This window comes from Podarcis filfolensis (assembly GCF_964270895.1).
Source record: "Podarcis filfolensis genome assembly, chromosome: 2".
NCBI lineage: Eukaryota > Metazoa > Chordata > Lepidosauria > Squamata > Lacertidae > Podarcis > Podarcis filfolensis.
In genome coordinates, this window is record NC_139605.1 from 8220730 (window position 1) to 8235623 (window position 14894).

Sequence of the window (14894 nt, forward strand, 5' to 3'; positions counted from 1 at the left end):
AGCCCCAAGATGGAAAGTGAGGGAGGTCCCAGGCAAAGAGGACTCGCAATGTAAGATGGTAGAATATGCAGAGCTTGCAGGTTTAACGTATAGAATAAGAGAGCAAGAAGAACAAATATGGAAAATATTTATTGAGGATATGGAAAACAACGGTACACAGCTGAAAGCGCTGGCAGCCTTAAGATAAAATCAACAGTGTAATTAATGTTTGAGCGATGTAGAAGTGAACAGACTAAAATGGCGACAGCAAAGTATGCAGGAAAGAAAGATAAATAAAATGAACCAAGGAAAGAGAAGGATGGAAGTCATGGGATATCTAACAGCGTGTAAAATGCTTATTTTAAGATTTAAAACTGAAAATTTAAATTTTTTTGAGAGTTGTTAGGCCTCCTTTTCCCCTCACAAGAGCTCTCTGTAGGAAAAACACTGAAGCCTAATTTGATGAGCAGAATACCTGGCCTCTAGTGGGCGGGGCTTTCATGCTGGACTCTAGAACGGCCCCTCCCTTCAGGCTGTCAGTTTAAAAAAGGGTTCAACTGTCACTTACCTCAAGGTGCTTCGTTTCCCTCAGTCCGCATGTTACTATACTACGTTTATCTACTATGAAAGCTTTGTTTCATATATATCCAGTGAGCTGTTCACCTCACTGGATGAAAAGACAAGCTCTGCTAAAGGAGAACATGGAATAAGTTAAGCGGGACGAGCAAGGAGATATTTCTCTGACAGGAGGCCAGATTTTTATTCAACTCCCCAACAACGCTTGTCGCTCCCAGAGCCCCCTAGGAAGACTGTTAGACCACTCTGAGAAATAAGAGCTCCGTGAGGGGAATAAGGGTCTCTAAATAACTCAAAGGTGGCCATATTTCAAACGGTGAAAATCCAGACAGAAAAGTTGTTGAGGTTGTTGGCCTTTTTTTTTTTTTTTTTTTAGCAAATTCACCAAAAGCTGAAAAATGAACTTTCTGAGCTATTTCTAAGGATAATCGACAAAAACAACACTGCCAACATGGATTGCCATACGTCCAGATTTCCCCGGACATTATTATTATTATTATTGCCAATTTCCACCCAGACACTGCTTCCAGCTGTGGTATTCCAGATATGTCCGGGAGATTCTGGACATATGGCAAGCCTAAGCAACTCTCACAACCCTTAACAGCTCCCAGGATTTTGGGAGTGGCATGATACTGCTTTATCGTTTTGATGACGCCTCAGAGTGGAGACACTGAATCATAACTTAACTTTGGGCCAGTGGGTCTGTTCTGCATAGGACCTCAATAAATCAGCAGTTCCCCAAATGTGGTCTGCAGGCTTCATTCAGGCATGCCCACATTTAATTTCATAGTGACTTTTAAATGAATTTCTATTGCTTCTTTTATTTGCCACATTGTAATTTATTGCATTACCATTTGAATGTTATTGGACACAAACAGACGCACGATTTAACAAATCAAAGCAGCAATGGAAATGCCCTTTTAAAATTACACAGCATCCAGCACAGTGCGTTACAATTGCTACAACAGGCAGCAAATCCATTAAGTGCCCCACCAACACTTTCAATTTTCAAGCGGTCCATATGGCGCAGAAAGTTTGGGAACCACGGCAATTGGTATTTTTTCAAAACCAAATAGAAATGGGGAATAGACTCATGTCCATAAAGGTAGTCATCATGGCACTGTGTGGTATGGTCTTAAAAATGAGGATAACAAACTCATTTTTTATTTTACTTCTGGAAATGTAATGTAAGCCATAGAGGTGGACGTCTTCAAAAATCAAGTTCAAACTACCCGTCCTGTGATAGGAAACGGGTAACAGCTGTAGCAGGGAGGAGAGAGAGAAAATAACTCCACAGATAGGCAAAAATGCAAATAGCAAATGAATCATTTCCAATCAATCAAAACTGTAAATGAACATTAAGAGGGAGACAGAAAGACTGCTGAAATCTGGAAAAGTGACTGCTTGGATGGGAGACAGCCCTGTAAGAAAATGTTGGTTCTGCAGTTGGACTGGTATGTTTGAGCTTCTGAGTTATTTTCTGACCCTGATGTTCCACTCCCAGCTTGTGTCAGTGGCAGACCTTGGCTTTCAAATTTGAGCAGTGCCCTGGGCAATACCAAAATTTGGTGCCCCTGCCTCTTGCCTTATAAGTCATTGTTGTGGGGGGGCATGCAGCACCCTCCCAGCTCAGCACCCAGTGCGGACGAACCAGTCGCACTCCCCTAAATCTGCCTCTGCTTGTGAAGGTGCTCAGATAAACGAGCTTGTCAAAGTGAAGAGCTCTGGGCTCTTTTGCCTCTTCCTGGGCCGGGCAAAATCTCATCCTGTAGGAAAGGGTTTATTTGAAATGCAGCAGGAATAAAAAGATATTTCCACACAAAGATTTATTTGTTTTCTCCCCCCCATGGAGCATTTGCAGAATGTACAACCTGGGCAACATCGAGGTCTGCAAACACTGCTGGAAACACGTCGTTTGCTGAAAAGAAGCAATTCTGTAGCCAGTGAAACGCCATGGTACACCTACATCAGCCTAACTTTCATCTGCCCAACGTGTAATAAAACATGTCTCTCCTGCAGGTGTTGTAACTCTCCAATGGTTTGAACTTTACCTCCAAAGGCGCACGCTAACAACAAAACAAGGCTGTTCTGTTATTATGTTCTGCTACAGAGGAGGGGGTGAGTTTGCTCCTGACTGGCCAGTGCTCATGTGACATCATACGTGATTACTAGCTCCTGACTGGACGGTGCTGGTATGACCTCACACCCTGATGTGTCAATTTGTCCCTTTTCCGAAAAAATGATATGGGGGAGAAAGAGCAACGATGAAGGGGTCTTGGTGGACCACAAGCTGAACATGAGTCAACAGTGTGATGCAACAGCAAAAAAGGCTAATGCTATTCTAGGCTGCATCAACAGAAGTCTGGTGTCCAGGTCAAGGGAAGTAATATTCTCTATTTTGCCTTGGTCAGACAACACCTGGAGTCCTGTGTCCAATTCTGGGTGCCAGAATTTAAGAAGGATGTTGACAAGCTGGAATGTGTGCAGAGGAGGGCAACCAAGATGATCAAGGGTCTGGAAACTAAGCCTTATGAGAATCACTTGAAGGAGCTGGGTATGTTTAGCCTGGAAAAGAGGAGATTGAGATGAGATATGATAGTCATCTTCAAATAACTTAAGGGCTGTCACATAGAAGAGGGAGCATGCTTGTTTTCTTCTGCTCTGGAGGGGAGCACTCAAAACCAATGGCTTCAAGTTACAAGAAAGGAGATTCCTCCTAAGCATTCAGAAAAACTTTCTGATAGTAAGAGCTGTGGAACAGACATGTGTGAGCTTCCTTGGAGCTTTCTAAGCAGAGGTTGGATGGCTATCTGTCATGGATGCTTTAGCTGAGATTTCTGCATTGCAGGGATTGGACTAGATGACCCATGGAGCCCCTTCTGATTCTATGATTCTAAGTGACATCACACCCCAGCATGGCCGTTGTCTCCCACAGCACACACCCCGGAACAGCGCAGCCATAGTTGAAAAGCGCAAAACTTGGACTTTAAATGTAATCACATCAGACCCTGAACAGGCTTTGCCACAGAAGCAGAAACAGTTTGGGTCCCCCCCCCCCCCGCATCAAGGATCAAGTACGGGCATTTGATGCATCATGTTGTCTATGCGCTATGCTCCGTGAAGGGACGTGCACACCACAGAGGCTGGGAGCTGAGCAATTCTGGACGCACACATTCACAGCAAGTGAGGTTAGTCCACTTTTCTCTGCAAGGCAACCTCTGCTAGCCTTGGGGCAAGTATGTGCAGGAGATTGGACGGTGGCTGCCAGCCATGGTGCGAAAGACTGAGAAAGACAGCATTTCCCATCATCAGCTGTGGGAACAGAGAGCCAAGCACATCCCCCCCACACACATAACACAAACAGGTCTCCCCACATTGTTCTCACAATCATTTGGAAGGAAGTAACTTGGGACTTGTTCCTGGCAGCAAGTTGCACAGCCAGAGAGGGATCACTTGGTTGTTCCTTGGGATAACGGAAAGTCCGCTCTGCCAGCAGACCCATAAAATATTGAAAAATGAAAAATCGTTTTAAAAAAAAGGTTAAAAGCCCTAGAATGGTCAGCAGCCTGGATTTCTCTCTCTCCTTTTTAAGAGGTGCCTGGCTCCTCATACAACATAAAAACATTCTGTCCTGCACAGATTCCAGGGTTTACTCCAAGGTTTACTGAAACTAAGAGTTTCAGTGGCAATCTGAGCATAGCTGTCAACGTTTCCCCTTTTTTAAGGGAAATTCCCTTATTCTGAGTAGGATTCCTTGCAAGGAAAGGGAAAAGTTGACAGCTATGAATCTGAGTGTTTCTATGGCTTCTTTCCCATGTGGATTTTCTGACACAGATATATTTTAAAACCTAAGCAGTGTCTTTCTCTTGCACCACTGTTCCGTATGTAGAAATTTCAGTAGCTGTAGAAGATTTTCCGGAGCTCAGGAGCAGAACCTGGCTTTGTATGGCTCCAGGACCAATTCATTGTTTTGTTTTGTTTTGTTTTTAAAAATGGCCTCAAGAAGCAAGTAGCTATTCTTGGGTTCTTCTGTTCGTAAGCGATGGGAAAGTCTTTATCCTCCCGAGATCTTGGAAAGCTGAAGCCAATCAGAATAGAAAATAAAGGGCTGGATGGACAAATAATCTGAAAGGCAGTTTCAATGAGACCCCACTCCACTCCACCCAGTCTAGGATTCTGACTCTGCTCCTGTTAGGTTGATGAAGGGGGTGCAAAAGATGAGCCAAGGCAATCTGTCACAAGCAGAGCAACTTACTGAGGGCGACCTGGAATCTTTTAGAGTTGTCTAGAAACACCACCACTTGGCCCACTGTTGCTCATTCTTACAAGTTCGGGCAGTTTTCCTTAAAATGCCCTATTTTGGACAGAAGAAGGTGATGATGCAGCTGTCGAATCACCCTCGCATCCCATATGTCCTGACCTGATGCAGATTCAAGTTCTGCCTTTTCGACGGAAAGCTCTGAGCTTACAAGGGATGCTTCCCTTTGTCTAAAGCATTTACCTCAGCTGATTCCTCCATGGCTTCACTGGTGAACAGCAAATTTTTGAATAATGATCAAAAAAGCTGTCTGCAGCATGGTGTTTTGCCAAATATATTTTCCTCGCCACCACCTACTGACTAATAAAATCCACTGTTGTTTAAGTCCATACACTTTTATGGCCTTCTCGAAGTGTATGGGCACATAATTCAGGATCCTGCTTCCTTAAGTGTGGATTCTCTGATGCTTAGTAAGGTTCTCACCTGAACAGAAGCTTTTCCCACAGTCTGAACATTTATAGGGGTTCTCCCCCGAATGAATCCTCTGGTGCCTAATGAGGTTTGAGCTCTGGCTGAACCCTTTCCCACAGTCCAAACATTTATACGGCCTCTCCCCAGTGTGGCTTCTCTGGTGTACCACAAGCTGAGATTTGGTGACAAAAGATTTCCCACAGTCCAAGCATTTAAATGGATTCCCCTTCATGTGGATTCTCTGATGCTTAAGAAGCTTCATCCTGGAACTGAATTTTTCCTCACAGTCTGAACACGGGAACAACTTCTCTCCCTTGTGGGTTCTCTGGTGGACTGTCAGATGAGAGCTCTGGCTGAAACCTTTCCCACAGACCGTGCACTTGTAGGGTCTCTCTCCTGTGTGTATTCTCTGATGGATGATCAGATATGATTTGGATATGAAAGATTTCCCACAATCCAAACACTTAGTACTATTCCCATTGTTGTTGTTGTTGTTATTGTTGTTGCTGTTGTTGTTGTGCAGCTTCTTTGTTGTGTGGATTCTCTTATGGGAAATAAGCTGAGAGCTCACCCTAAAGCCTTTCCTGGATGGTTTCTTCCCCACATGAGTTCTCTGATGAACAGTAAGGTGTGAATTCTGACTGAAGCTTTTGCCACAAACCAAACATTTGTAGGGTCTCTCTCCCGTGTGCATTCTCTCATGTATGATAAGGTAGGACTTGAAAATGAAGGATTTGCTGCAGTAGGAACACTTATGGGCTTTCTTTGCCTCATGAATCCTCTTGTGTGCAATAAGGTGAGAGCTGACCCTGAAGCTTTTCCCACAGTCTGAGCAACATAATGACTTTTTTCCTTTGTGAGTCCTTTGATGAGCGGTAAGGTGGGAGCTCTGCGTGAAGCTTTTCCCACAGGCCAAACATTTGTATGGCCTCTCTCCCGTGTGGATTCTCTGGTGGGTCATGAGGTACGATTTGCCAAAGAAGGACTTCCCGCAGTACGAACACTTGTGGGTCTTCTTGGCTGTGTGGATTCTCTTGTGAGCAATAAGGTGGGAATAGACTTTGAAGCTTTTCCCACAGTCAGAGCATATATAGAGGTTTCCTCTTGTGTGGATGCTCTGATGCTTAATAAGGTTTGTGTTCGAACTGAAACTTTTCCCACAGTCAGAGCACTGGAATGTCTTCACCCCAATGTGCGTTCGTTTATGAACATTAAGGTGCGAACTCTGGCTAAAACCTTTCCCGCAGGCCAAGCATTTGAACGGTCTCTCTCCTGTGTGGATTCTCTGATGGATGATAAAGTACGATTTGGTAAAGAAGGATTTCCCACAGTATGAACACTTATGGGGTTTCTTGGCTGCGTGGTTCCTCTTGTGAGCAATAAGGTGGGAATTCACCCTGAAGGTTTTCCCACATTCATAGCATTTATAGGGGCTTACTCCAGGGTGGATTATTTGATGTTGGATAAGGCTGATCCTGGAACTGAAGTTTTCTCCACACTCAGAACACTGGAACGATTTTCCTCTTTTGTGCGTTCGTTGGTGGACCTTAAGGTGAGCCTTCTGAATAAAGGCTTTCCCACATTCCACACATTTATAGGGTCTCTCTCCAGTATGAACTCGCCGATGAATTATGAGGTGTGATGCAGCAAGGAAGTTCTTCCCACAGTCTGAGCATGTGTGTGATTTCCTTCCTGCGTGGATTCTTTTGTGGGTGATAAAATGAGAGTGCACCTTGAAGCTCTTCCCACACACTAAACATTTATATGGGGCCCCCTTCACATGGGTGCTCTGGTGTTTGGTAAGGTTGGCGCTGGAACAGAAGTTTTTCCCACAGTCAGAGCACTGGAACGGCTTCACTCCTGTGTGGATTCTCTGATGGACACTGAGGTTGGAACTCTGGGCAAAAGTCTTCCCACAGGCCAGGCACTTGAACGGCTTCTCTCCAGTGTGGGTTCTCTGATGATTGATAAGGTGTGCTTTGGCAATGAAGGATTTCCCACAGTCCGGGCACCTGTGTTGCTTCCTTTCCCCATGTCTTCTTTTACGAGAAATGCAGTGAGAGATCACCTTGAAGCTTTTCCCACCATCAGAGCATTTGTAGGGCTGCTCCACTGTGTTGGTTCTCTCACGTTTAATAGGGTCTGTCCTCTGCCTGAAGCGCCATCCATCAACCTTGAACATGCCCTTCTTCTTTGGCATGTGGATCCCCTGTGCTTCCCTGCTTTCTTCAAGGAGTTCATCACCCTCCCAAATCACACATGTTTCTGCTCTCTCTGGTGGGCCATTTTCCTCTTTCCTCTCAGGGTGGTGCTCTTCCTGCCCATTTGGGTATGCTTGATAAAATCCTTCCGACCGGGGTGTCTCCGTCTCAGTGGCACTCACCCAATCTTCACCTGCCACAACAAAGGGGACATTTTAAACATGGCAGAAAAAACAAAGGAGTGCCCTGCTGGACTGGACCAATGGTCCACCTAACCCAGCTTCCTGTTTCCTGTAGTTGGCCAATAAGATGCCTCTGGGAAGCACCCCAAGCAGCTGGCATTTAGAGGTACACTGCATCTGCTCCTGGAAGTTCTATACAGCCATTCCACTTTATTATTATTATTATTATTATTATTATTATTATTATTATTATCCGCCCATCACCCCAAGGTCCCAGGGTGGGTTATAGCGATAAAACAAAGCACCAAAAGCAATTTATAAATTTATAAATTTAATTAAATTAAATAAATTTAATTGAAAATAAGGTGGGTGCTAAAAATATAACCCTCAAGTGTCAAAAGTCAGTAGCCACTACACTCATGAAATATCTCATGAAACATCATTCAGCCTGGACACTGAGATCCAGCTCCGAGGGCCTTCTGGCGGTTCCCTCACTGCGAAAAGTGAAGTTATAGGGAACCAGGCAGAGGGCCTTCTCAGTGGTGGCACCCACCCTGTGGAATGCCCTCCCGTCAGATGTCAAGGAAATAAACAACTATCTGACTTTTAGAATACATCTGAAGGCAACCCTGTACTGGGAAATTTTTAGTGTTTGATGTTTTATTGTGTTTTTAATATTCTGTTGGGAGCTGCCCAGAGTGGCTGAGGAAATAAAGAAGGAGAAAGCAAGCCCAAATACTTGTCCTTCACTCTTGTTCTCTCTCTCAGTCCCCACGTGAGCCACGCATTTAAAGGAGTATCACACCACTTTAAACAGTCAAGGCTGCCCACAGAGAATCCTGGGAGCTGTAATTTGTTCAGGGTGCTGAGAGCTTTTAGAAGGCACCCCTGCCCCCCCACCCGAAGAGCTACGATTCCCAGAGTTCCCTGGTTGGAGGAATTGACTGTTAAACCACAAGATAAGGCTATCAACAGCTACTAGCAGAGATGATCATGCTCTCCCTCTGAGTACCAGTTGCTAAGAATTGGAAATGCTGTTCCACATAGGTCCTGTTTGCAGGCTTCTCATTGGGTCATCTGATTGGCCATTGTGAGAACAGGATGCTGGGATAGATGGGCCAATGGTAGAACTATTCTACCATTCTACTACTACTACTATAATAAATAATAATAATAATAATATTTTTATTTATACCCCGCCCTCCCCAGCCAAGACCGGGCTCAGGGCGGCTAACAACCAATAATAAAAACAAGTTGATTAAAATACAATTTAAAAGATTAAGATACAACATTAAAACATTAAGATGCAGCCTCTTCACAGGAGGAGAAAGGAAAAAAGAAAGAGGAGGAGGGAATCAAACTGATTTCAAGCCAAAGTCCAGGTGGAATAACTGTCTTACAGGCCCTGCGGAAAGAAATCAGATCCCGCAGGCCTCTGGTCTCATGAGACAGAGCATTCCACCAGGCCGGAGCCAGAGTTGAGAAGGCCCTGGCTCTGGTTGAGGCTAATCTAACTTCCTTAGGGCCTGGGACCTCTAAGGTGTTGCTATATATGGACCTTAAGGTCCTCCGTGGGGCATACCAGGAGAGTCGGTCCCGTAGGTACGAGGGTCCTAGGCTGTGAAGGGCTTTAAAGGTCAAAACCAGCACCTTAAATCTGACCCACTAATAATACTATTATTATTAATTGAATTTATATACCGCCCTATACCTGCAGGTCTCAGGGCGGTTTACAGACTAAAATATAAAACCACAAAATCAATAATCAAAATAACAACACCCCTCCCAAAAAACCCCCACATTTTAAAAGGGCATGGGATGTCAATCAAATCAAACAAAGGCCTGGTTAAATAGGCGAACTTCCTTGGGGAGAGGATTCCACAGACAGGGAGCCACTGCAGAGAAGGCCCATTCAAAGATGGGAGAGAAATCCTTAAGAAAGTCACATAGATTTATTTATTTTTTAAAATTCTCCTTTGTTTCATATATTTTACATGTTTACTAGTCCTTGGTTACTTGCTATTGCTGTTATCATGGAATCATAAAGTTGGAAGGGACCATCTAGTCCAACCCCCTGCAATGCAGAAATATGCAGCCGTCCCTTACTGGGATTGAACCTGACGCCTTGGCATTATCAACACCACGCTCTAACCAACAGAGCTATCCAGCAGGTCTGGCTGTAGAATCGTAGCATCCTAAGAGTTGGAAGGGAGCCAAGGGTCATCTAGTCCAAACCACCGATATGATGGGGAGAGGGTGGTGGTGGCAGCAGAAATAGCTCGTTCCTATCCGGACACTTGCTTACTGCCACTTGTTTGCATTTTGTTTGTTTCCGTGACCACTGCAATGGCCAACCGCTGCCGCCGTTTTTACAGCAATTGGTTATTATACATTTTAAGGAGTAGACACAGAGTAAACCCACTGAAGGGACGCGGGTGGCGCTGTGTGTTAAACCACAGGGCCTAGGAATTGCCGATCAGAAGGTCGGCAGTTCGAATCCCCGTGACGGGGTGAGCTCCCGTTGCTCGGTCCCTGCTCCTGCCAACCTAGCAGTTCGAAAGCACGTCAAAGTGCGAGTAGATAAATAGGTACCGCTCCAGCAGGAAGGTAAATGGCATTTCCGTGCGCTGCTCTGGTTCGCCAGAAGCGGCTCAGTCATGCTGCCCACATGACCTGGAAGCTGTACTCCGGCTCCCTTGGCCAATAAAGCAAGATGAGCGCCGCAACCCCAGAGTCAGCCACGACTGGACCTAACGATCAGGGGTCCCTTTACCTTTAGACCCACTGCAATTAGTGAACCTAAGTCAGTCATGCCCATTAAGTGTAATGGGCCTATTCTGAAGAGGACTAGGATGGGGCCTAGCCCATGGTTTTACTGTTGGCCAGTCTCAGTCTCACTGAAGAGAAGCCATTGGTGTTGTTTTTCAGTGAAAATAAACAGTCATCCTCACCTAGTGAGGTGGCGTCGCTATCGTCATCCTCCCTATTGGCCTCTGTGTAACCAGGGCTCCGCTCCCCATTCAGTGGGGTATCTTCTTCCTCAGAGAAATCCAGAGCGACCTCCTCAATTGGTCCCAACTCCTGAAATAAATAAATAAATAAATAAATAAATAAATAAATAAATAAATATTCTTTTGCCTCGCCAATCTGACTGGGTTGCCCTAGAAAAGAAAGATAAGAACCCCCTTCAAGGAAGGATTTGGGAGCGGAGGTCGTGAGGGGTGGCGGCCATGGGAAAGTGATGCAGATTGTGCCCCAGTGTAGCCTGGAGGGATTGGCTCTACCGTTGGGCAGAGTGAGGCCCCCTCCTCAGCTGGTGCTGTGGGGCCAAAGGGACACCTGGCTTGTTCAAGCAGTCATGGCCTTCACACACCAACATGGAACCTCTATTAGGATTTTTATGTCAAGATCCCTTCCAGTATTGATCTAACCAGTGCTATTTTTCTAGAAAGAGATGCGGGAACTCACCATGAACACCTCCCTCATTCTCTTAGAATGGCAATGGCTCCTGCCTGAGAGGTGTCGAAACTGAGTTCCAGCTGAAGAAAAGCCCTGGATATTAGCTCACTTCCTTCCTCACATGCCCCATGCCTCATCTTTTACTCCACAAACTTGCTTACTTCTCTTAGAATCATAGAATCATAGAGTTGGAAGAGACCACAAGGGCCATCGAGTCCAACCCCCTGCCAAGCAGGAAACACCATCAGAGCACTCCTGACATATGGTTGTCAAGCCTCTGCTTAAAGACCTCCAAAGAAGGAGACTCCACCACACTCCTTGGCAGCAAATTCCACTGTCGAACAGCTCTTACTGTCAGGAAGTTCTTCCTAATGTTTAGGTGGAATCTTTTTTCTTGTAGTTTGGATCCATTGCTCTGTGTCCGCTTCTCTGGAGCAGCAGAAAACAACCTTTCTCCCTCCTCTATGTGACTCTTAAATTCCTTGAACTCTTAAGAGCGTGCTTATGTCGTTTCCCGGTGCGTGTTTCATGGTTTTATTTGCTCTTTATTTTTACGACATTTCTTGGTACACATGCCTGACAGGCTAAGCTTTTCTGGCCAACCAAACTGAGTTAAATGGGCAACTTTATCAAGATTCTTTACTTTTAGAACATAATTCCAGGGTTTGTCCATATAAAGGTTTCTAAATACAATGGGAGAGCCAGTGTGGTGTAGTAGTCAGTGAGAGAGACCAGGGTTCAAATGCAGCCATGCAACTCACTGGCCGACCTGGCACCAATCCCTGTCTCTCAGTCTAACCTACCTCACAGGGTGTTTGTGAGGGTAAAATAAGGAGGGGAGAACCTTGAGCTCCTTGGAGGAAAAGGCGGTCTATGAAGGTAATAAATACCGTATTTTTCACTCTATAGGACGCACTTTTCCCCCTCCAAAACTGAAGGGGAAATGTGTGTGCGTCCTATGGAGCGAATGCAGGCTCCTTGGCTTCAGCGATAGCAACGCAAAGCCTCCGAAGTGCAGAGGGAGAGCTCCCCCCGCACTCCGGAGGCTTCGCGTTGCTTTCACTGACGCTGCCTGAAGCCCCCAGAGCGCAGGGAACTCCCACTGCGCTCCGGGGGCTTCAGGCAGCAATCCGTAAGCCTTCAGAGCACAGCAGGAGTTCCCGCTGCACTCCGAAGGCTTGCTGATTGCTGCTTGAAGCCTAGATAGCGAGAGCGATCGGTGCACACCGATCACTCTTGCTCTCCAGGCTTCGCTTCGCTGGAGAGGCACTGCACAGTTTTCCCTCTCTGCGCGGCGCCCCTTCAGTGAAGCGGGAGGAGAAATGGAAGGGGCTCCGTTTCTCCTGCCGCTTCGCTGAAGGGGCGCTGAGCAGAGAGGGGGAGAATATTTTTTTTCCTGTTCTCCCCCTCCTATGGTCTGGTGTGCCCTATGGTCCGGTCCGTCCTATGGAGCGAAAAATACGGTAAATACAGTGAATCACTGCCCAACCCCCAAAAAAACGCAGTGGAAAAGAGCGTCTAGAAACCTGAACAAGGAACAAACCATGCTGCAACTTTTTGTTGCAGAGCAAGCAACCCCCATCTCCTCTGCCTAGGATATTTGTCTGCTTTCATCATACCTGGACAAGCTCATCAGGCATTGCTGTTCGAGAGCAGGGGTGTAACCTTGAAGAGAGAAGCTTATGGCCAAGCTGGAAAATCTAGACTCTCACCTGCTCTTCCCAACTCTCTCCAGCATATGCCCTCTGCAGGAAGTCCTCGGCCAGGGCCACCGCCTGGGAGCAGGTCTCCGGCCCATGTTCCCCAACCCAGCTCTGCATCTCGGGCGGCAGGATGCTGAGGAACTGCTCCAGGATCAGCAGCTCCAGGATCTGCTCCTTGGAGTGCCTCTCCACCTTCAGCCACTGACCGCACAGCTGCTGGAGCCGCCCGTAAACGCCTCTTGGCCCCTCGGCCTCCTGGTAGCAGAAGCGGCGGAAGTTCTGGCGCTGCCTCTCCCTGATGATGGCATCCCCACGCAAGATGGCCGCCTTGACCTTGTCGTAGTTAATCCTGTCTCTGGTGTCCAGGTTGCTGAAGATCTGCTCCGCTTCCCCGCTGAGGGCTGGCAGAAGATGGACCATCCAGTCATCTCGGGGCCACCGGCACGCTTCTGCCACTTGCTCAAAGGAGGCCAGGAAAGACTTGGTGTTGTCCCACGGGGTGGGTTCCTCGAGGATCTGTGGTGGGTATTCCAGGGTCTTCAGAAAGTCCTGCCACTGGGTTTCCCAAAGCAGCCCATTGCCAGTTTCCTGGTCTCCGGGAGGCCTCTGCAGGAATTTGCGGATGCTTCCAGCCTGGATGATGTAAGGGGTTTCTTCCAACCCTTCCCCCGAGGTGGAATCCGAGGTATCCTCCTCCTCCATTTTGATCTGCTGGGGGACTCCTTGCTCAAGCTCTGCGTGAAACCTCAGGCCAAAGCCAGACTGTGTCCCTTCCCTGACGGCCATCTTGTCTCGGGCCCCGAATGGCCTCATCCGAGTTCAGTCTCCCTCTTTATCCCAGAGGACTTCTCACTTCCTCGCTGAAAGTCGGAACAAATATCCAGCCTCTCCTTAGATCCAGTTTGCCATATTAAGGTGGATGGGTGTCATTCAGCAGGCAGCAGAGATGAATGAGAGCTTCTTCTTGGCTAACGTTTAGCTAGGTAGACGTTCCAGATGTGCGGGAAAGGCTCTCTCTGGGATGGGAGAGAAGTAAACCAGAAATTAGAATAACTAATATGATCTTGCATTTATATCCCTCCTTTCTTCCAAAAAGCTCAAGGCAGTGACATGGCTCTTCCCCTCTCCATTTTGTCCTCGCCACAACCCTGTGAAGTAGGCCAGGCAAAGAGGATATTGGACAGGATACAGATCAGGAGTGGGGAGCTTTTGGTCCTCCAGATGTTGCTGAACTTTAAATCCTATCAGCCCTGGCAAACACGGCCAGTAGCTAGGGACGATGGGAGTTCGAATTCAGCATCAGTTGGAGGGTCACAGGTTCTTTCACACCTGATGCTGATTTTAAAAAGTGGCAAGGCAGGATTTTAAAAACCTTATAAATGTATAGATCTCTATATAAACTTCAAATTAGATTCTGGGCATGGGAGATGTCAGAGGAGTATAAAATTATGCACGGTTGTGGACTCTCCTTCCTTGGAAGTTTTTTAAGCAGAGGATGAATACCCATTTGTCATGGATGCTTTAGCTGAGATTCCTGCATTGCAGGGGGCTGGACTAGATGACCCTTGGGATCCCTTCCAATTCTGCAATTCTATAAAAGTGGATAGAAAGAGATTTCTCTCTCTCACAATACCAGAAATTGCAGACATGTGAAGAAGGAGTTTGGGAGATTCGGAACAGGCAAAAGAATAGAGTTAAACTATGTTATCCGCTCCCAATGATGCTTTATGGCTACAAAAAGAAATCAGGCAAGTTCATGGAAGGTATGGCTATGAACGGCCACTAACTCTGTCTCCACAATGCGAGGCAGAAACTCTTCGGAATGCCAAGGAAAAGAGAAAGGATAGCTGTCAGGGAACTGTCATCGGAAGAACAGGTGGTGGAGGGGCTCCCAGAGGTTGAGAGAGACTTATCAGCGGAGGAGGGAACCAGCAGGGGGCGAGAAAGAGCTCCAAGGGAAAGCGAGTCAGAAGAATGGCTCAGAGACAATTCCAGCGAGAACAGCGAGGAGGTTTCAGGACCTCCTATAGGGACACCCACTCCTCGCCGGAAACTGTCACGTAGA

At 46.6% G+C, this 14894-nt stretch overlaps 2 protein-coding genes across 2 annotated transcripts in view; both read right to left on the bottom strand.

The window, feature by feature from the left end:
- Window positions 1-14894, bottom strand: part of LOC310756746 (uncharacterized protein) — a 1375527-nt gene that overhangs the window by 547310 nt on the left and 813323 nt on the right. The gene's annotated exons all lie outside the window — the stretch shown is intronic.
- LOC310758180 (uncharacterized protein) overlaps window positions 2364-14894 on the bottom strand; it is a 31039-nt gene continuing 18508 nt past the window's right edge. Inside the window, exons 5-7 of the mRNA XM_083604108.1 lie at window positions 12839-13648; window positions 10619-10748; window positions 2364-7678 (exon numbers count right to left, since the gene is read on the bottom strand). Coding sequence (XP_083460234.1) covers window positions 5259-7678; window positions 10619-10748; window positions 12839-13648 — 3360 coding nt within the window. The 3' untranslated portion in view covers window positions 2364-5258. The remainder of the gene's footprint in view (window positions 7679-10618; window positions 10749-12838; window positions 13649-14894) is intronic.